General features: G+C 34.1%; 1 protein-coding gene across 1 annotated transcript in view; it reads right to left on the bottom strand.

The window, feature by feature from the left end:
• Nucleotides 1–368: 368 nt before the first annotated feature.
• The window catches only part of NAF1 (nuclear assembly factor 1 ribonucleoprotein), a 46,683-nt gene continuing 25,342 nt past the window's right edge, over nt 369–21,709 (bottom strand). The window contains exons 3-8 of the mRNA XM_002927543.4: nt 21,548–21,641; nt 18,173–18,255; nt 10,244–10,404; nt 7,025–7,076; nt 4,852–4,954; nt 369–1,238 (exon numbers count right to left, since the gene is read on the bottom strand). Coding sequence (XP_002927589.1) covers nt 775–1,238; nt 4,852–4,954; nt 7,025–7,076; nt 10,244–10,404; nt 18,173–18,255; nt 21,548–21,641 — 957 coding nt within the window. The 3' untranslated portion in view covers nt 369–774. The remainder of the gene's footprint in view (nt 1,239–4,851; nt 4,955–7,024; nt 7,077–10,243; nt 10,405–18,172; nt 18,256–21,547; nt 21,642–21,709) is intronic.

Below are 21,709 nucleotides of genomic sequence, written 5' to 3'. Positions count from 1 at the left end.
ATAGATAATGAAAAGCTTGCCTGTGTATAATTAATCAATGTGAACTTTAATTATAGTCAGAACATCTACCAATATTGAAGGCTTTTCTTCTCTGTACCCTTCACTTCTATATAAAAAAAAAGAAAGAAAGAAAAGAAAAAAAGGGTGGGGACACCTGGGTGGCACAGTGGGTTGACATCCAACTCTTCGTCGTGGGATCAAGCCCCATGTCGGGCTGTGCACTCAGTGCAGAGTCTCCTTGGGACTCCCTCTCCCTCCGCCCCTCCCCCCCACTCTCTCTCTCTCTCACTCTAAATAAACCTTTTTTTAAAAATAAGACATATAAATTTACTAAATTGCATTAATAATCAAAATCACTTTTCAAAGTATACATTTGTAAAAATAGTTTATTTTAAAGACTCTCAATAGGACTTCAACATCTTATTTTCAGATATACCAAGATGACAATCAATGTCTTCAACAGATTTTAACCCATGATGAAAGTTGCTCCAGATCTATTAGACCTATATACATTGTTTAACTGAGCAGGGATAGTGAAAACATGGATTTAATTTTAATTAAATATTACATAGTTGGATTTTCTCCTCCACAAAAGTGAAATTTTCATATGGATACAATTTCACAAAGGTTACAAATATATATCAACTTACAACTGAAGGAATCATTTAGTATTTTACAATGTTAAAAATCTAACTCCATAATTGCTTTCTTTAAAAAAAAAAGTCCTTCCCATATAATATAAAAAGTCAGATTTCTCCAGAAACATACAGTGACCTAGTAGTAGGATCCAAAATGGGAAGAATTACTATCCCCAGAAGAGGGGGGTGGAGGCAGTGGTGGAGGGGGTGGCGGTATGGAGTATGGTAAGGGAATTAATGGATGAGGTGGCATGTTAGGTGCAGCCCATCCCAGGTTTACAGATGCAGGTGGTGGAGGTGGAGGGAGTGGTGGTAGAGGAGGAGGGAGTGAAAAACCATGTATGTCGAACACTGGAGGAGGAAAGGGATACTGTGGCATGACAGGATTATCTTGTCTCTGAGGTGGAAATCCTGAAGTCTCCTGAAACACCATATGCTCTGAGTTATAAAACTGTGGTGATGGAGCCCTGCCATGGCCAGGTCGAGGATATCTACCCCGGGAAAATCCTCGTGTGAATTCCCTGTTACGATATCCTTTTGAATGCTCTGAAGCAGAGCTATGAACATTCCAATTCTGATGTACTTCTGAAAAATTTTCACCTTTGAGGAAAAAAACATAAAAACAAAATTAAAATTGATTTTAGTATATCAAAAAACACTGCTTAAAATTTCAATAATGCCTTTTCTTTAGCTTCCAATATTGTCTTATGGTAACTAAAAAAGCGTAAGGCTTAAAATTACCAATTTTAAATTAATCCAAAAGGCTAGAGGATCAGGAAGGACAATAAATGTCTCATCAGAAACCACAGAGGGCAGAAGAAAATGGCACATTTTCAAGTGCTGAAAGAAAGCTCAATCTAGAATTCTAAACAGAATGAAAATATCCTCAGGAAAAAAAAGGGAAACTAAAGACACTCTACAATGAAGAAAAGCTAATAATTTATCTCTGGCTGACCTACACTGATAGAATGACTAAAGCAAGTTCTCTAAACAGAAACAATAAAAGAAGAAACGTGAAACAACAGAAAGGAAGAAAGAACACAGCAAAAATATGAGTACATACAATAAAATGTCCTTTTCTGAGTTTTCTAAATTATGTTTGATGGTTGAAGCAAATATTATAATAGGTAACATGAATCTAATTGTATATATGAACTATTTAAGGCAATTTACATTATAAACTAGAGAAAAAGAAGGGACATAAAGAGGTAATGTTTCTAAGAGGTAAGGTTTCTACACTGCACACAAATTGGCAAAACAATGACACCAGTAGATTGTGATAAGTAACATATATACAATTCAATACCTAGGACAACCACTGAAAAAATTATACAAAGAGATACATTCAAAAACACTACAGACAAGTCAAAATGGAATTCTAAAAAATGTTATAGTACTGACAGGCAGGCAGATAAAAGAAAACAGAGAAATGAAAACCAGAGAGAATGAACAGGAAAGGGCAGACTTAAGCCCTAACATATCAATAATTACATTAAATACAAATGGTCTAAATATACAAATTAAAACACAGGGAATAACTGGCATAGTGTATTAAAAAACATAACCCAACTATGTATCTACAAAATACTAATTTCAAAGGATATAGTCAGGTTGAAAGTAGAAGGATAGCAAAAGATACAACACGCAAACATTAATCAAAAGAAAGGAGTAGCAGGGCTCCTTGGTAGCTCAGTCGGTTAAGCATCTGCCTTCAGCACAGGTCATGATTCCAGAGTCCTGGGATCAAGCCCCATGTTGGGCTCCCTGCGCAGCTGGGAGTCTGCTTCTCCTTCTCCCTTTGCCTCTCCCCCTACTCGTGCTCACTGTCTTATCAAATAAATTTTTTAAAAAAGGAGTAGCTACATTATTCTCAGATGAAATAGATTTCAGAAGAAAATCACCAGAGAAAGAGACAAGAGAATTCAACAATATACATATAAAAAATTATACACTAGGAACACTTCTGGTTTATTATTCCAAGGATGTAAAGGCTGGTTCAATATTCTAAAACCAGTGCAATCTCACTAACAGACTACTAACAAAAAAAATCATGTCATCTTATCAAAGAACGTCAAAATTTAATACTTGTAATTTTTTTAAAAAAAGCTCCAAAAAATAGGAATAGATGGAAACTTTCTTTACTTGATAAAGAACATCTACAAAATCCCTATACCTAAATTATACTTAATGATGAAAGACAATGTTTCCTCCTACAATCAAGAACAAACCACATTTATTCAACATAGTGCCAGAGGCTAGAGGTAGTGAAAGAAAGAAAGGGAGACAAAAAACCCACACAGTTTGAACAACAAAAAAAGAAAGAATACTGCTCTTATTTGCAATTGACGCAGTTGGCTAAGTAGAAAATCTCACAGAAAAAACTCCTAGAACCAAGTGAGGTCAGCAAGGTCACAACTGAGAAGCTAAACATATAAACATTAATTTTATTTCTATATCGTAGCAACAAACATGGACACTGGAATTAAAAATGCAAAACCATTTACAATGATTTGAAAAATGAAATACTTAGGTGTGTACTAATGAAAAAAAGTACAGGATTTGTATTCTAAACATGACAAAAAGCTGCTGAAAATTCAAACCAAAGATCTAAATTAATAGAAATGTAGACCATGATTGTGTAATGGAAGACTCAAAACAGTTAATATATCAATTCTCTCCAAACCAATAAACAGGTTTAACACAATTCCTATCAAAATCCCAGCAAGACTTTTGCCAATATAGAGAAGATTATTATAAAATGCATATGGAAAAGCAAAGGAACTAGAACAGCTAAAATAACTTTGAAAACTTTTAGGGAAAAAAAAACTAGGAGAAAAATTTTAGAATGTAGTTCTAGATAAGAAATTCTCAGACTCCACAAAAGGAAAATAATAAATTGGGCTTCATCAAATTTAAAATCCTTTGTCCTGCAAATGGCCTTCTTGAGAGGATAAAAATACAAGCCACAGGCCAGAACAAATTATATACACACTCTCATAACTCAAGAACAAAAAAGCAGAAATATAGTTAGAAAATGGGCAAGGGACATGAACAAATATATCACTGAAGAAGATATGCAGATAGCAAATAAGGACATGGAAAGATGTTCAAAATCCTTAGTCATTTGGAAAATGCAAGTTAAAATCACAATTAGATATCGCTACACACCTAGCAGAATGCCTAAAATAAAAAATAGTGACAAAACCAAATGCTGGTGAGAATGCACAGAAACAGTCACTCATACACTAGTGACAGGATCCAACTACCGTATAATCCAGCAATTATTCTTAGACATTGATCCCAGTGAAATGAAAAGCTGTGTTCACACAAAAACTTGTACACAAATATATAATACAACTTTACTCCTGTAACCAAAAAATGTTAACAATCCAGATGTCCTTCAATGCATGACTGGTAAACAGCCTGTAGTATATTCAAACCATGGAATATTACAGTCCAAAATGAAAAGAAACAAACATGACACAAAACAATTTGGATGAATCCCCAGGAAATTATGCTCAGTGACAAAAGCCAATCCCTAAAGGTAACATATTGTATGGCTCTATTTATGTAATCATTTTTGACATGATAGAATATGTTACAGAAATGGAGAACAGGTTAGTAATTGCCAATAGTTAAGGAGGTGGGAGGGAGAGAAGTGGGAGTGACTATAAAAAGGCAACATGGGGGATCCTTTTCTGTGGTGGAAATATTCTATATCTTGATTGTCTCAATGTCAATATCCTGTGATACTGTACTGTAGAGTTTTACAAGATGTTACCATTTCAGGGAAGTGCATAATGGACATGGAAGAAAATCTCACTTATTTCTTACAATGGCATGGGAATCTACAAAAAGTTTAATCTTAAAAAAGGAAAAATAGGAAAGGTATAATAAAAGGAAATGCATGTTAAAAAATAAAATATTTTGACACAGGTATTAAGTACCATATCATTTAATTCTAAACATGGAAGCAAAGAGGTTTAAGAAAAAAGTGCCTATATGCACAAATGACTAACAAGGCTTAGTTTTACCCCTAGAAGCCATTTTTACATCCTTAAGCTTGAAAAACTAACATTATTTAAATATTCCTCATGACTCTTCTGCCACATCTCATACTGTGTAACACCTATGTTAGATGGATGCCAGGAGGTAAAAAGAGATCCCCGTTTCCTTCAATTTTGTTATCAACTTAAGTGCTGCATTTACTTACTTGAGTCATTAGATTCAGACTTGAATTTTTTCCGGCCTTGAATCTGAGATTTTTTCCTCTGTTTGGCTTCTTTTTCCTTTTCATCATCACTAAAATCTAAGGCCTTGCAGAGAAAAAATATACAGATTATGTCACATGGATTTACCAATTCATTGGTACATACTTGGAACTGAGAAGAACAGACCTATTATTTAACACTGACCCTGAAAGAATATTACCCCTTTTGATATGTAATATTTTCTAGTAATATCTGAATTAACTACATATGACAATTAACACAGGCCAGAGTACTCAAGGCTTTTTTTTTTCCTAGAAAGTTTCAGATAGATAATTCTCTTTCTGCACAGATAGGTAACTTTATTTTTTATTTATTTATTTTTAAAAGATTTATTTATTTATTTATTTGACAGAGAGAGACCGCCAGCGAGAGAAGGAACACAAGCAGGGGGAGTGGGAGAGGAAGAAACAGCCTCCTAGCGGTGGAGCCTGATGTGGGGCTCAATCCCGGAACGCCAGGATCACGCCCTGAGCCGAAGGCAGAGCCTTAACGACTACGCCACCCAGGTGCCCCACAGATAGGTAACTTTAAAATGCCTATCTTTAACAACTTTCAGCTATGGGTATTCCCTAGCTGGAAGACTGAGGTTAAGCTTAAGAGTCAAGATTCATCATAACGCCAGCTACCAAACAATGCTAAAGGGAAGGAACAGTTAGGAATATGCAAACAACATAAATGATTAGATCTAATACAAAAACAGAAGAGAATGTTATACCTTTCATTCAAAAATTTATACATACCCATTTTATGCCAGGCACTGTTCTACAGTACTTATAAATACACTTTATAAGTATTAATTCTTTTAATAATATAATATCAAGTATAGTAAGGGCTGTAAATAAATAATGAAGCAAAGTTAGGGAAGAGAAAATCACTGTGGATGCAATTTAGACTGGACTTCAGGGAAAGGCTTAGATAATATCTTCATCTTTATATCTTTAGAAGATAAAAACTCAAGATAAATCTCTAATGATGAATTAGCAGTGACTAAAGAAAAGGAAAATTTCAAGGAGTGGGAATATGTGCAAGGAATTGTATATTTGAGACATGAAACTGGTTCTGTAAAGCAAAGTAAAAGCTTCTTAAATAGTGAAATCAGAGATGATGAAATTGGAGAATAAAGAACTTTATGTCCCAGTCACTGGGAATGTTAAGAGCAGGAGGGAGGTATTAAAGGATTTTAATTGACATTGCTTTATTTTAGACAGCCTGCTTTGGCAATATTTTGCTATCACCTCCTGAAGTCAGAAAAAAATTCACGTTTCTTGTATACATATTAAATTTGCACTCAAACACATTTATTCAATTACAAATTACATATTCATGTATTAGAAACAAATACCAAAATGAAGAGGATGCATGCCTTATACATAATCTATGATTAATGTCAGGCAATAATTCTATATACTAAAAAATTTCATAATAAAATAAACTTTAAAATCTTAATTTTCCCCAATTATAGTATTAAGGGACATTCAGTCAACTACTCCAAAAAAATTTTTTTAATTAAATTAAGAAACAAAACACCATAAAGGACGCTGGAATTTAATTTTTAAAATTAATCTAATCATACCTATTTTATAAACAATTAACATCACCATAATTAGCAACTTCAAAGCTTAGGTCTAAAACAACAGCGATGTATTAGAATATTTTCATTTCACAGGAAATACGTTTTAAGACCTTTGTGAATTTTCTCAAATACTTTAAAAACATATAACTTCAATAGTAAGATGACCTAGACATAACTAAGAACATTAAGTGAACCTTCAAAGCCTTAACAGAAATCACGTGTATCTGTAACATAAATTAGAAAACATAATCCCATGGCAATGTGGACACTAAACTAGGATCACTCACTGCTTAAGTGACCCTCTCAGTTAGTGTTACCTGACTCATGCCTCAGCAAAATTAGAAATTAACGTGAATCTTCAGCACTGCTTGAGAACGTCTAAAATGAACAAAGTTAAATCTAAAAACCCAAGAATTTATACACTATGAAACGTCATCAGAATTCCTGAGTATGTGTAAAAACTCTCATTTATAATTATATATTTCCCCTAAAGTGTATAAATTCATACTATTTTCAAGAAATGTAAAGAGACTTATACTTACTTCTGGTGGTGGTTCCTGATCATTCTTCCATGACGCATCCGATCCCCTATCCCTATAGAAAGAGAAAAAAGTCAAAAGAAAACATGAAGTACTTAAGATTCCGTAAGTGTTTATAACTTAACAGTATAGAAAATAATGAAGTAGAAGACATTAGCTCAATCCTTAATTTTACTACACATGAAAATAAGAGCAAAAAGTAAAGGACCATGTATATGTTCTTCACCTTGTTTTAGAAGACGTGGGAAGCTCATAAGAAAAACACAAGATCTGGACACATATAAATATTAGGACTGGGGGAATCAGAATGAGAAGCCAGGGCTATGGTGCGCAGAGGAAGTGGTTTTGCAGTTCATAAGCATCTCCAAATGCTATGACTTTGATACTTTCATGATATCTGAGCTCAGTTCATAAAGCTCACTTCAATAAATGCTTATTCTACACCAACTATAGGTCAGACACTGTTTCAGGTGCTAAGGATACAAAAATGACCGTGAGGCATTCCCTTAAGATTTTACAGGTTTAATGGTAAAGAAAACAACATGAAATTTCTTCTTCCTCTATTTACCTGAGGAATATCAATAATATTCCATGAGTAACCAAAGCTTATTCCAACAGTATTTCTCAAAGCAGAGACGGTGGAATAAAAGCTATCTCATTTGGTAAGGAGAAAGAATTCTGAAGAGTTTGAAGGAAAATATAATCACAAGCACTAACTAGTTTTAGTGGAAAATTTTATACTCTACAGCCAACAAAAATACATATATTACTAAGTATTTCTGAAATAATGATTTCTGAAAGCTCACCTTTAATCTTCTTGATTTTGTAAGTTTGACAATATCTTGTAACTCAATTACATTAAAATATTACAAACGATTATGAGTAGATGTTGTCCCCACTGCTTTAAACTAGATCCCAAAAATAAACGAGACTTTCAGGAACTAATTCACTAAAATCATTAATATATTAAACCACAATCCATAAAAACCAATATACAGATGTCAGTGGGCTGGCAGCTGGCAGAATAAGAAAATAATTAAGTCTGTTCTAAAATTCTGATTGAGAACTTTGACACCATATATGGGGCAGTATCAATGATTTTTCTACCATTTAAGAAAAAGCTTTTACTCATTAATGATCAGCTTACACCTACTTAACATAACTCCAGTACTCCTTTTTGCACATATGCCATCTCATGGTCTATGGTGCCCTTAGCATACAGTTTAAAGACATAATGGGGGAAGTTCCCCATTAGTGCATTTACTACAGAAAATCAAAATCTACTAAAGAAGAGCTCAAGCAACATTTCAAAAAGCACTTTCAACAAGAGTAAGTTCATGGGAAACTAAAATTAAAATAGCCTTACCACAGGCAGATAAACTAGAGAGGAGGTGACCTTCTCTACCTCCAAGAGGAAGTATTCCACTGAGTGCCCATGCAGACAACAAATTACAGTCTAGAACAAAATAATCTGTCAGGTGGGGCTTCTGCTGCATGGGCCTAATTTCCCAATCCTTTAGTTTATTGTTTCTTTCCACGAAAAAATTCTTATTCTTACAAATCAAGAACAAAGACTTTTCCTCTTGTTTAAAATCTATTTAATAAATGTCTTTAGAGAAGCTTTTTAAATTTATCTGTTTTAAGCTAAAATATTTTATTTGTTAAAAACCAAAAAATGGCATATCCACAGCAACATCCTAACAAAGCAGAATAAAATGCTACCTATTTAAGGCATGATTTTAAAACAGGACTTTTCTATTTAATTTACCTTTCTTTTCAGCGGTTATTCAGAAAAATCAACCTTACTAACCTGAAGGACAATTCAGGCAAAATGTTCCTCAGATAATTATGTGGATTCTTAAACATGAGTTTAATGAATTATGATAAATGAAATTTAGAGACTGATTTAACATGTGAGTGCTTTAGAGATTTTATGCCATGCAATGGGGACTAGAACTTCTGAGGCAGCACTAAAGTTACTCACTGACTGAAGTTCCCCTCGATGTTCTACAAAAACATTCCTAATGCTTCAACTACACTTCAAGTTTCCCATCAAAAGAGAGCTAGACTTAAAAGGGACTTGTGTGTCAAACTGAGGTCGAAGTCTTTTTGGGTGCCCAACCCTCCCCCAATCTTTTGTAGTGTTTCTTCCACTCCTACTCATTTTAGAATATTTTTAGTGGCTCATTCAGTGGCTTCATTACATCTTTCCGAAGTATTCAACTTTATTTTTTCTGAAAAAACTATCCTAATTGAACCATATACTGCTGATTTACTAAAAATTATATAATTATAACAAGTTCAACTGATATAAGCAGCTGTACAGCTAACACTTAGCAACACAAATAACACATGGAAAATGCACAATTAATGAGTAGCATAAACATGCAGAAATATTACTACCTGTATGCCACAGGCATCATTTAGCATCCACAAAAGGGAAAGCAGTAGTTTGCTGGTTGAATCAACCCTGTTTGGGATGCCTGGGTGGCTCAGTCGGTTAAGTGTCTGCCTTTGGCTCAGGTCACGGATCCCAGGGTCCTGGGATGGAGTCCTGCATTGGGATCCCTGCTCAGCAGGGAGTCCGCTTCTACCTCTGCACCCCCCACAAACCGCTTGTGCCTGCGTGTGTGCTTTCCCCCCGCCCTCAAAAATAAATAAATTAAAATTTAAAAAATAAAAATAAATAAATCAACCAACGTGTTTATCAACTTGATACACAACTCTTTAGGGACACGTTTTTGTTGTCTCTTCTGTAAATTTACAATCTATAAGCAACCTGAAATTTACTCATTTTCTTTTTTTTTTCGAGAATTACCAAGTTTTATTAAATAATTAAGCCTATAATGTAATCCAAGGAATAATTCTATTTAAAATGGAAAAGAATTCTTTTTAAGTGGTAATACTAAGGCTGAAGTAGCATGTTTATTAAAAAAAAAAAAAAAAAGGTGTGTCATGGAAAAAAATATGAACTGAAATTCAGAAACTTTATATGGCCCAAATGTAGTGCTACCAGTTGATTATGTCATTTTGGGTAAAAGATATAAATCATCTCTACCTGTAAAATCTGCTAACAAATAGTAGCTTTCAGAGATGTTATTAGGAAAATAAATGGACGCTATGGAACACATATATTTAATAAGAAACTACCTTCACTGAAAATTATTCGTAAAACATAAACATTAGATAAGTAGACAACTAACATGTCAGTGACATACTTACTGTTTAAGCTTTTCTGTGAATATGTACTGGGTGAAGTCTTTCATTGATGGAGCAAAATACATAGTATCTTTTATTTTAATACCTTTACTCTCAATGTGCTCTGAAGAATTAAACCGTAAAACATAAAATGGATGTGCAACAGGTCCAAATATCTCAAATATCTATAAAATAGAAGAAATGTAAAGACCTTTAATAAGTAAAATAAGTCAAAAAGTATTTATTTAAAAACTGATAATAATTGTTGTAACAAGGTAATTCTGTCATGTCAGAACAATAAAATTATATTTTTAAGTCATTTTTGCATACTCCCGAAGTCTTCATATTTTGATTATAAATGCATGAACTCATTCCAGATTTCCTTTTTATGAATTTAAAACAAGTATAACAAATTTGTTCCTTGCTAAATTCAAATCATCTTGATGGTGTACCAACTAGATACAAATTATGAAGTTTTTTTCATTATTCCTCATTTAAGTTGTAAGGTATGAAGAAAAGAATTACAATGGGTAACTTGAGAATTAAAATGCTGTCACTTGGAATCTTATAACACAAAACTTAAAAGCAAGCTTCTGCTTGAGTGGGTATTCAATCATTTCTGCTGTTTCCATATAGTAGTTAACATTTTTCATAAAATTTAACCATAACTGTTTCTAATTCAAAACTTAGAAAAGTAGATTTGAACTTGGAAGTTGTTTAGTTCTCAAAAACGAAAGAAGCTTATACAGCCTTTAACTTTTATGTAAAGGAACTGCTTTTAGTACAGACATATTTTATTTCTGAAAATGTTTTATGAATGATTAAGGAAGCCTCGTTTTCAAACTCTTTTCAAAATAACTAAATTTAAAAAAATGTTTCTGATAATAAATACATGTATGCTATAGAAACCAAAAAACGACCAATGTCAGTGTTGACTTTTCTAGCCTTTTTTTCTATTAACAATTTTTTTTCTTCTGAGACCACACTGTAGTTTTGTATACTGTTCTGTTTTAAAACCTAAAGTTGCGTTAAGGTTTTCCATGTTATAAATATTCTTCGTAAGTGTAATTTCAGTAGCTATATCACACTCCTTTATAGATCTGGCATGATTTCACTTGTCTTATAGGACATTTAGCGAACTTCCAATTTGTTTAATATATAATAAATGATGCCCTGATGAACATCTTTTTATGTTAATTTCTGTAGTTCAGATTTCCCAAAATTTTATTTGTAAGGGGCAGAATTACTGGAGCCAAGAGTATGATTATTAATAAAACTCTGGATATAAATTACTAAATAACTTTACAAATAACTTGGACCATTTTAAACCAAGTGCCCTGAAAGTACCTGATTTAGTACATTATCAGTTCTTTATTTTTGATAGTAAATATTCTCATTTTATTCTCTTTAAGAACACCATTTAGGATCTTATTAATTTTCAATGAGGCATAAAACAGCTCACCCATCAGGGTACCAATATTCTGAAGGCATGAGTACCCCAAAAACAACTGGTAGTATTTAATACAATTAAAATGCCAACGTATTCTGAATCAACACTAATAGCATAAAATATTTAATTTTTTTTTAATTCTAAAAGGAAACAGCAAATTTGTTTTGAAAGGATTTAGATACAGCCAGAACTGCAAAGGACAGTGGGATATACTGCAACACAACTCTTCCTGGTTCACATTACGCAGAGTAATCTTACTTGTCACTTTTAAAAAAGTCACGTGTTAATGGCGAGTTAGAAAAGTATGTATGTTTAACAAAGAATTGGTAAATTATAGTATGTGCAATGGAAGACAATTACTAAAATGAATAAACTAGACATACGTATACATCTGGGAAAACCTCAAAATTATACTACTGAGTTAAAGAAGCAGTTTATTAAAAGAATATGGATGGAATTATAATGTGATTTTTAAAAATACATTAAAAGGTAACTTGTTATACAGTGTATTTTTTTTAAAGATTTTTTATTTATTTATTTGACAGAGAGAGAGACAGCCAGAGAGAGAGGGAACCCAAGCAGCGGGAGTGGGAGAGGAAGAAGCAGGCTCCCAGCAGAGGAGCCCGATGTGGGGCTCGATCCCAGGACTCTGGGATCACGCCCTGAGCCGCGAAGGCAGACGCTTGACTGAGCCACCCAGGCGCCCCTACAGTGTATTTTTTTGCACATATATACTTATGTACTAAAAGTATAAAAATCTAGATAAGGAGAATACACAGCATCTTCGTGGGGAGGAAGGGAAGTGAATGGATTGGGAAGAAGGAAAAGGGAGCTTCCAGTTTATGTACTGTATTTTATTTCTTTCAAAGAAGTCAGAAGAATACATAGCATAATAAAAATAATTATTACACTTTGTTGATTGTTAAATATGGTGTTTTAAATATTCTCTATACTTTATTGTCAACACGACAGTTAAAAGTGGTGTCATGCTTATATTTATATAAAAATGATGATGTAATACGTTTTGTCACAGACTTACATGACATTTGCTTGTCTATTTGTTTGTTAAATTGCCTGTTTGCATCCTTTGCCTGTAATTCTATTGGCGCATGCCTAAAATTGGTTGAAAATTCTGTTCGGCTGTGAATAACAGAAACCTAGAAACAGCAACTTCAGCAAACTGGAGGTTTTATTTTTTTCTCATGGAATGAAAAGTTCAAAAGTCAGAAATCTAAGTTGGGTACAATGGCTCCGTGATGCCAGGGGAGAGAGGGGCTCCGTGTCTTTCCACCAGCCACTCTTAGCCCATTGTCACCCTTGGTGTCACAGGATAGCTGCTTTGCTTCTAGTTAGGAGGCAGTGGAAGTACTACCTGCGTCCCAGGCAGGAAGAAGTAGAAGGAAGGAAGGACAAAATGTATATACCAATATGTCCCCCTGCAACCCCCATCCCCTAGCCCCATACACTCATGTCTTTTAAGAAGCCTTCTTAAAAGTCTCAACCAAAAACGTCTTTTTTCTCAGTGGCCAGAACTAGGTCAGACAACCTCTACTGAAGAACTCAGCAGTATTTGTCTAACTCTTCCCCCAGACTGGGGTTCTCTAGAAAGATACTGAGAAGAAGCTAGTAAGCCTTCACAGCCTACAAACAGGGATGTTAATGATGGTGATGACTGTAACAGGTGCCACTTATTGAGCAAGTGCTATATGCCGGGTATGTGAGCTCTGTACACTTCATCTTGGTTAATCTTCACTACAACCGTAAGAATTTAATACCTATATTAATACCCATTTAAAGATGAAGAAATTGAGACTCATGAAGGGGAATAACATGTCGAAGGTCATATGATGGTGGAATGGGAACTCGAGTCCAGGTCTGTCGGACTTCTGGGTTGCCTGGAGCTGTCCCGGTTTTAGCACTGAAAGTCTCATGTCCCAGCACCCATGTCAGTCCTGGAACAGTGGGGTCAACCATGGAAGCTCAAACAGTATTAAGGTAGGAGTTCAATTAAAGTTTGTTGAATGGTTAATCTAACTTAAAAAAAATTAAATTTTTTTAAAAAGTTTTAGAACAATTCTTTTTTAAACTCCTTTGATAAATATCGACAAATCTGATTCTTCAAGTTTGGATGGGATAAACAATTTGTTTAGAAACATTTCCCAAAAGGTGTAATAATCACTGTTTGCAACCTGGTACATAAAAAGCTGTTTCCCCAGGATTGGTATCCTGCACAAAATAATTCCATTTCTTAACTGAGAAATGATATCACTAGAGAAATGCCTGAATAGCTTCAGGTTTACAACAGAGACTGGTTTGAACTAAAATGTAAGTGACATTCAAAATGCCTAGATAAAAATCAAAGCATACTTAGTTGACTATTCTTAAGATCTCAAGTGTTAATAACCCATACCTATGATAAAAATCATAAGGTTTTAAATAAAATAACTCCACATACAAGTAACAGGAAGCTACTTTAAGGAATCCATACATGGCTTATACCAAAACTGAGAAGTATTTATGCTCCTACCTCAAATAGCCATGGAACACTTGACTGAGTTGACATAAGCAATTTAGCTAATCCAGAGTTATAGGAAAAAAAAGGGCTTAACAATATTTTAAACTACTATCAGCTACGAAGTATAGATTTTAGATTGGCTAATACCTGAGAGCTAAACTCTGAAGAGCAAACTCAGACAAAGTAGGGGTCAGGCCAGCCCACTTCTCTCATAGTTTCATTAAACCTTGCATCCCGGCTCTCTTCAAACCTGCCTTTGAGGATTCTTCAAGTTCCAAGCTACCTGACTACAGATGAAAGGAAGGAATGGCTGAGACAACAGTGTAAGAAACAAAACTCAGGATAATAACGTCCAAGATATTTATTTTAAGATAGGCAAGAAGCTTTCCTTATACTTTAAATGATAGTATATATTCTGTAGAAATACTCATAAAAATTTAATTCAACTAATGTTTTATACTTGCCCTGTTATTTGAAAGGTAGTTTTCAGTGTCTATCCACTTGGCTCTGGCTTATAATACTTACCATCTTATTCAAAAGCAGTTATCTTTCTGCTAAAAGACCTCAAAGAAATCCTGTCACACACAGAGATCACAAACACACACCACTATCACATTATACAGATACAGTATAAGGTCTGTTAGGAAAAAAACTGACAAGCAAATTCACTCCCCCAAATTCTCATCCCATAGCACAGTCCTGGCTTAGTGTTCTGTATGCTGTATGGCAAAAGTTCTAGCAGCTGGGGGCCAACCTAAGTCAGCTGGCTAGACATGCACAGAGAGCACTCCAAGAGAGAGAATAAGCTGCACTTTCCCCTCTCCACACTTACGTTATATACTTAATGGTTAGCCTAAGAGGGAGTAGGTAGGTAATCCTAGTTTCTACAGGTAACAAGAAACAGATCAAAGAATCTCCAGGCCCAGGAATAATGCTGGAAGACTATGCAAATGGAGAGCCGAGATCTGCATACTTCTGCTCTGAGAACAGCCTTCAAAGGAAGCCATTAACAAAGGCCTTATGGTTGTTCCAGCTGAGCCAGTTCTTGGCTAACCTACCAAAAGGGGAAAGGGGGAAATGAACCCCTCACAGCCATTCAGAATTCTCTCTTATCAATCACTTTACACTAATCACTGTGTTATTATTACTTCACAAGTTGCTGAAGAAGGAGAAAATAAACCACTATATCAAAATAATATAGAGACTTTCAGAAAATCAACACATACTACCAACCAAGACTGTAATATATTCTTTTAAATTCCAGCCCAACTCTAACAAACACTGAAAACTAAATGCAAAACAAGTACGTAATTCATGTTATATAGGGATAATAAACTGCACAGGCTGGTCAATTTTTAAACCCCCTGATAAAGAGCTAAACATTAAAAATAAAATTTCATTCATCATTTATCAAGAATAACTAATCATTAGGATTAAAGGACAAAGGGCAGAAACACAAATCCAAGGTTACCTCCCTTAAATCAGTGGGTAAGGGGGAGGAAGTAGAAGAAAAGAAATGCATCAGACAGACTAAATGGTTGTAAACTCAATTTTGTTCCTTTTTAAAACTTTGTGATTTTTGAGTAAATGGGGATAATTCCACTTGCTTAGAATTTCAATGAATTTAAAAAGACATATAAAATAATGTATCACTGTGACTCATTGTAATTGCTGAAGAGTAGAGGGAAAAGAAAGGATGTACAAAGGTTTGACACTGAAGTTAAAACTAATTTAGTACATAGATCTAAACAGATCCTTATGTGGCATCTAAAGATCTAAAACAGATTCAATTTCATTTTCTGGTCACTGGTTTGTTTAACTCATAGTCCCAACCCTCCCCACCCCTGCACCATTATTTTGGGGAATCATGTCACGGCACTTAGATGTATAATCAAATATTTTTTAAAGGCTTGTCACTTCTTGAATTTACAAAGCTATGTAAAATTTAGAAATAGATTTAACTTTTCCCTCTAGACTTATAACTAAAGTTACAGGCATAAATGTTACATTTTTATCTGACGCCTTTCAAAGTCAAATGACAAAAGACCCGAATATTAACATAATTAGTCACAATTATAGAACTAAAAATTCAAATGTATTGAGGGATATAAGAAATGAGAATTCAGAGGTTTTTAATTAGCAAAGTGTTGGGTATTTTGAAATTAAAATCGTCTCAGCTAGTTACTTAAAGAAAAAGATAACTGTCATGAAATGAAAATCATAAATAAAAGGAATTATGGAAATAATCAGTTTCAAATGAGTCAGAAAACCAGGAAATAAGTTTCCATTCCCTCTTCTCCTCTCCCGTCTTCTACTACTTTCTGGAGGACAGAGAAAAATGCTCTGCCTTTGTACCAGAGCAGAATACTGGTTTCTCCTAAAGAAGTAAACATACCAATGGGCATGAAGAGCTACTCATGGCACAGTCATGGACTCATTTCCCATCCCTTTTCTCTCTCAGCCTTCTCTGAGGTTAAGCCCCCTAGTGAATCTCTAACCACTTACAAAGGTACTCGCGGAACTCATACTTGAAACAAAAAGACTGAGCGCTTAGGTATCCGAAAGGGGAAAAAGTGCAGCACCATCCTTTAGGCATTAAAGTCTTTCTTCCCCTCACAAACTTTCTCAAGAATTGCCAAAATACATTAGCTCTAGACTCCAATTAATTCTGTCACTGATTGCTTTGCAATCCTAAATCACTCGTTTCTCTTTAGTAAATTAGCCTGTCAATCGAAACAAAAACAGAAACAAAACCAAAAAAGTATGTAGGTAGTACAAGGTAGGCAGGACCCAGATAAAAATCTGACCTCTTTCTAATCTGTGTGTTAGAATGGGACAATAGGAAATATCATGTAAAAGGGAAAATTGTAAGAATGACCCAAAAATATAATTAAAAAGATGTGCTTTTTTTCTGATTAGATGTAAATTAATTCTATCTCCTAGAACAAAAAGGAAGCCAACTACTAGTTATCTGGGGAAAAATAAACCCCAAAAAGTGACTACCCCAAAGATAGCAGCTGGTTTCTTATTTTCTTATTTTTGTTTGTTTTCAACACAGTACCCATTTACCTAGCACTTACAATTTACAAAGCATTGTACTTTGTGGAATAGAGAATGTGGAGGTGAATAAAATTACCCCTATGCCAAAAAACACTTAGTTGATATTTACATTTTTTAAAAAAGATTTTATTTATTTATTTGACAGAAAGACAGCCAGCGAGAGAGGGAACACAAGCAGGGGGAGTGGGAGAGGAAGAAGCAGGCTCCCAGCAGAAAAGCCTGATGTGGGGCTCAATCCCAGAACGCTGGGATCACGCCCTGAGCCGAAGGCAGACGCTTAACAACTGCGCCACCCAGGCGCCCCGGTATTTACATTCTTGATCTTAGAGGTTTTACATCTTCTGCTGACAGCTCAAAATTGCATATTTACTGGGTAAAATGTATAGTCTTCCATATTAAAGTTGGACATGCAGAATTGTTCCATTCGAAAGATGTTATAAGGGACTCGACTTTTTGGTGAGTACTAAAGTACACATTTCTCATAATTCCCCAGAATGTGTTTACAGTGACACTTTGTAGCTATTGCTGAAATCTTCCCCCCCCTTTTATTTCCCACTTTAAAGATGCCACATAAGGAAGCCAAAGTCTAAAAAGTTTTGAGAGGCCCCATTCAAAGGGGACTCACAAACCAAAAAAAAGTTAAGAACTACTACACTATACAAAGTCTGCTGCACTCAATTTTGAGTACCTGGAGGTATTCAATATGTACACCCACTGCTTCACAAGGTACCTGACGAACAGGAAAAAACTGTATACCAACAAACATGAAGTATTGAAAAAGTCAGGAATAAATTAAAACTTCAGAGCTCTAGACTGCTCATCTACTAAAACTAACAAATTCTTTTTAGGGCAGATACGGAAAGTCAGAAAAACCAATCAACAAAGAAACAGAATAATTTTAAGATTTGAATATTGTTTTTTTACAAACCTTTCCTGCTGCCTGTCGATCGCTTTTAAAAATTACAGTCTCCTCATTAACCGGAGGTAGGTTAGTCAGAGATTCAATTATGACTGAAAAATGAAACAAAGAAGATTATTTCAAGATTTAATCAGAAGATAATGTAAAATTTAAGTGGGAATTTTTAACTCCAACATAATTTAAAACGAAATTTAAGGTGAGATAATATACCTCAGTAACTATTCCTCTTAAAACAACAGTCTCTTTATTATCAAGTGGCATGAGGAAATACATTCTACATATTTTTATTTAATATAAAAGCTATAACTCTAAGAAATAAAAACTAAAGTAAAAATTCTCACAGAAAATTTGTATCACCCACTAAAAAGTCAATAAATTTAAGTCATGTACATTTTCCTAAGCAATTTTTACCCAAAAAAGTACAATCACATTTAGTCATAAAACTCCTGTTTTTGGAAAAATTAAGTCTTCTTTCTCACTCTAGAAATTATTTTCTACAAAGTACTGAGTGCTTACTGATATAGGAAAAAGCTAAAGACTTCCCAAAAGCATCTTCCTCTGAAAAAATGAAGAATGATAGAACTCACAGTAATTTTTATCATTCTTCTCAAAATCCAACAGCATTATCCCACTAGTCTATCATAATCTCCAATTTCTGTAAGGGCCACAAATGTTAAAACAACCAAGCTACCATAGCAAAGAGAGAAAACAAACAAACAAACAGGCTCTTGAAAATTAGAGCAAAAAGCGTGAATACTTGCCACATTACACAGATAATGCCATGTCCATTTGAGAAATGAAATGTTACTTAAGGTTATTAAAATTCATTTTAAAAATTTCAACTGTATCCAATTAATTACGACAGTTAGTTCTTCTAAGTTCTGAACATACATGTGGAGTAACAGATCACAGGTCAACATTTTTTGAGTTACATCTGTTTCTGGAATAAAGATGAGGAGTAAGGATTGATAATGATAGTGAGCACTAACACAGCATTCATTTTCAATCATTTCTCCTCCCTAATACCCTTCCCAAGAATCAAATTACATGAAAATAAAAGATCACCTAATCCAATTCCCTCATTTTATAGAAAGATGAGAAAGATGAGAAAACAGGACTTAAGAGATTAACTATCACATGGCTAATTTCAGATCAAGTCATCACCAGAACCTAGATTAACCTAGATCCCTAGTTCCAATACTCTTCCTTTAAGAACACAACTACTGACTGTGTTTCCACAGCCTAAAAAAATCCATTCTTTTTTTATTATGATTCTAGGTGGTAGTTGCAGGTAGCTGGATACACATCAACCTAAAGTTTGTACCATACATTGATAAAAATTTCCACAGCTATCAACAGTCAAAGAATCTACTAGTACAAGATCCTTAACTTCATGAAATCTCTCTACTTCTACCTAGGTGGATAATATCTAACTAGCCTCTTGTATTTTCCAAATTAAATAAAGAGAGAGAAAGAAAAACAAGCCAGCATAACTTGTAGAACAATTGCAGAATACAAAGCCAAATCCTTTCTTTTTCTCCTGGGGTTCTTATTTGAACTCACAGATTTTTTGCTTCATGTGCTAATACTTTAAATTATATTTTCTCTTTTGTAATTTGGTCCAAATCATGTTAGATATTTTAGGCTCTCAAAACAGGGTAGCATGTGCTGATTTTCAGTCAGTCTTTATTCCCAGCAGCCTGAGAATTCTGTTAGTCTATTAGGGTATGCTAGTCAAAACAATATCTTTAGAAAGCATTACCCTATGCATACCGTATAGTTCACATTTTTTTCTTGATAAACATTATGACCTTTATTTTTTCTATATACATCAAGTCTAATAAATGCTCAACCCACACTATGTAACCAAATGATTACTTATTTAGCTTATTTATGCATATTATTAAATGCCATAAGATAACTCGAATACTAGTAAATGTAATCACCCAAGAATCAAGTACAGAGTTTTAATAATCATGATTTTTGTGTAAAAAAAAAAAGGTTTCACTTTAATCAGAATTTTGATTAATAAATTTCAAAAGCATAAAATTATAGAAGTATAAACTTTTAAAAATATTGATATGGACACTGTTAGAAAAAGGTTAAAAGTCCAATTTCTACCACCACTGTCCCATTATTCAACTGATCATACGGGCAAGTGAGTTGGGTTTTTCTGTGTCCCTTAAGCCCTGTAAACTAAGGGGGCTGGTGGATAATCTTTTATCCAGTTCAAATATCCTTTGACTTTGTCCACTCTGAGTTCTACTTTCAGATGATTCTTACTATGAGAGCTAATGGTACCTTACATGAACTTCAAGGCCTTTAGTATACCTACGTCACAACATGGGGCTAAAAGAAATCTGTAATATTGAGTTCTCTTATAACGAACAGCTTTATATTTCATGGTATTAAACCACAGAACTTTCTAATTTACATGTTTCTAAAATAAAAATCAAAGGCAGTAGGCAGAATAATGTTCCCCCCACCAAAAGACACCCACACACCCTAATCTCTGAACTTATAAATATGCTACCTTACATTTAAAAAAAAAAAAAGAATTTTGCAGATGTGATTATCAAGGTCCTACCTTACATTAAAAAAAAAAAAAAAGATTTTGCCGATGCGAATAAGGTTGAGGAACTGAAATGGGGAGATTATCCTGGATTATTCCTGTAGGCCCAAACTAAGGAGTCCTTAAAAGCAGATAATCTTTCCAGGCTTTAGTCAGGGAGAGATGTGATGAAGGGAGAAGGGTCACAGAGAAGGTATATTACTGGCTTTGAAGATGAATGAAGGGAGGCATGAGCCAAGGAATACAGGCAGTATCTAGAAGCTGAAAGGCTCAGGAAAACAGATTCTCCCCTAGAGTCTTCAGAAAGGTACTCAGCCCTGACGCACCCCTTGATTTTAGCCCAGTGAGACCTACATCAGACTTCTGGCTCACAGAACTATAAAACAATAAATTTATCTTGTTTAAAGCTGCTAAATTTGTAGCAACTTAATAGCAATAAAAAACAAATACACCAAAGCAAACAAAGTTCTGGAGAAATGTCAGTAAAAGCAGACTTTGAATTTTAAAAAAGACATTGCATTTATGAGTTACATATATAAGTAAAAAATGAATTTAAGGAGGGCACATATTGCATGGAACACTGGGTGTTATATGCAAACAATGAATCATGGAATACTACATCAAAAACTAATGATGTACTGTATGGTGACTAACAATAAAAAATTTTAAAAAAATGAATTTATGTACTCAAACTTAATGACTATAAAATGAAGTATTATTACATATTTCACAGAAAATGCACTAGTCATAAAGTCTTTGATTTGATGAATACATATTTGGATGTAATTTTATTTATAAAATTATTTACATACCTAATTGCTCAATAATACTTGAAACCATCCCAAGAGGCTTTAATTCAATATCTTCAGGAAGAATAATAGTGAGTTCTTCAACAGAGGGTAGTTCCTATAATATAAAAAAAGCATTGATCTTCCTCCAGTTTGAACTAAAAAAAAAAATAGGACATCATTCCC

The sequence above is a fragment of the Ailuropoda melanoleuca genome, chromosome 5 (assembly GCF_002007445.2).
Source record: "Ailuropoda melanoleuca isolate Jingjing chromosome 5, ASM200744v2, whole genome shotgun sequence".
Taxonomy (NCBI): domain Eukaryota; kingdom Metazoa; phylum Chordata; class Mammalia; order Carnivora; family Ursidae; genus Ailuropoda; species Ailuropoda melanoleuca.
The sequence above is the reverse complement of the archived record's forward strand: the minus strand, read 5'-3'. Positions and strand labels throughout refer to the sequence as shown.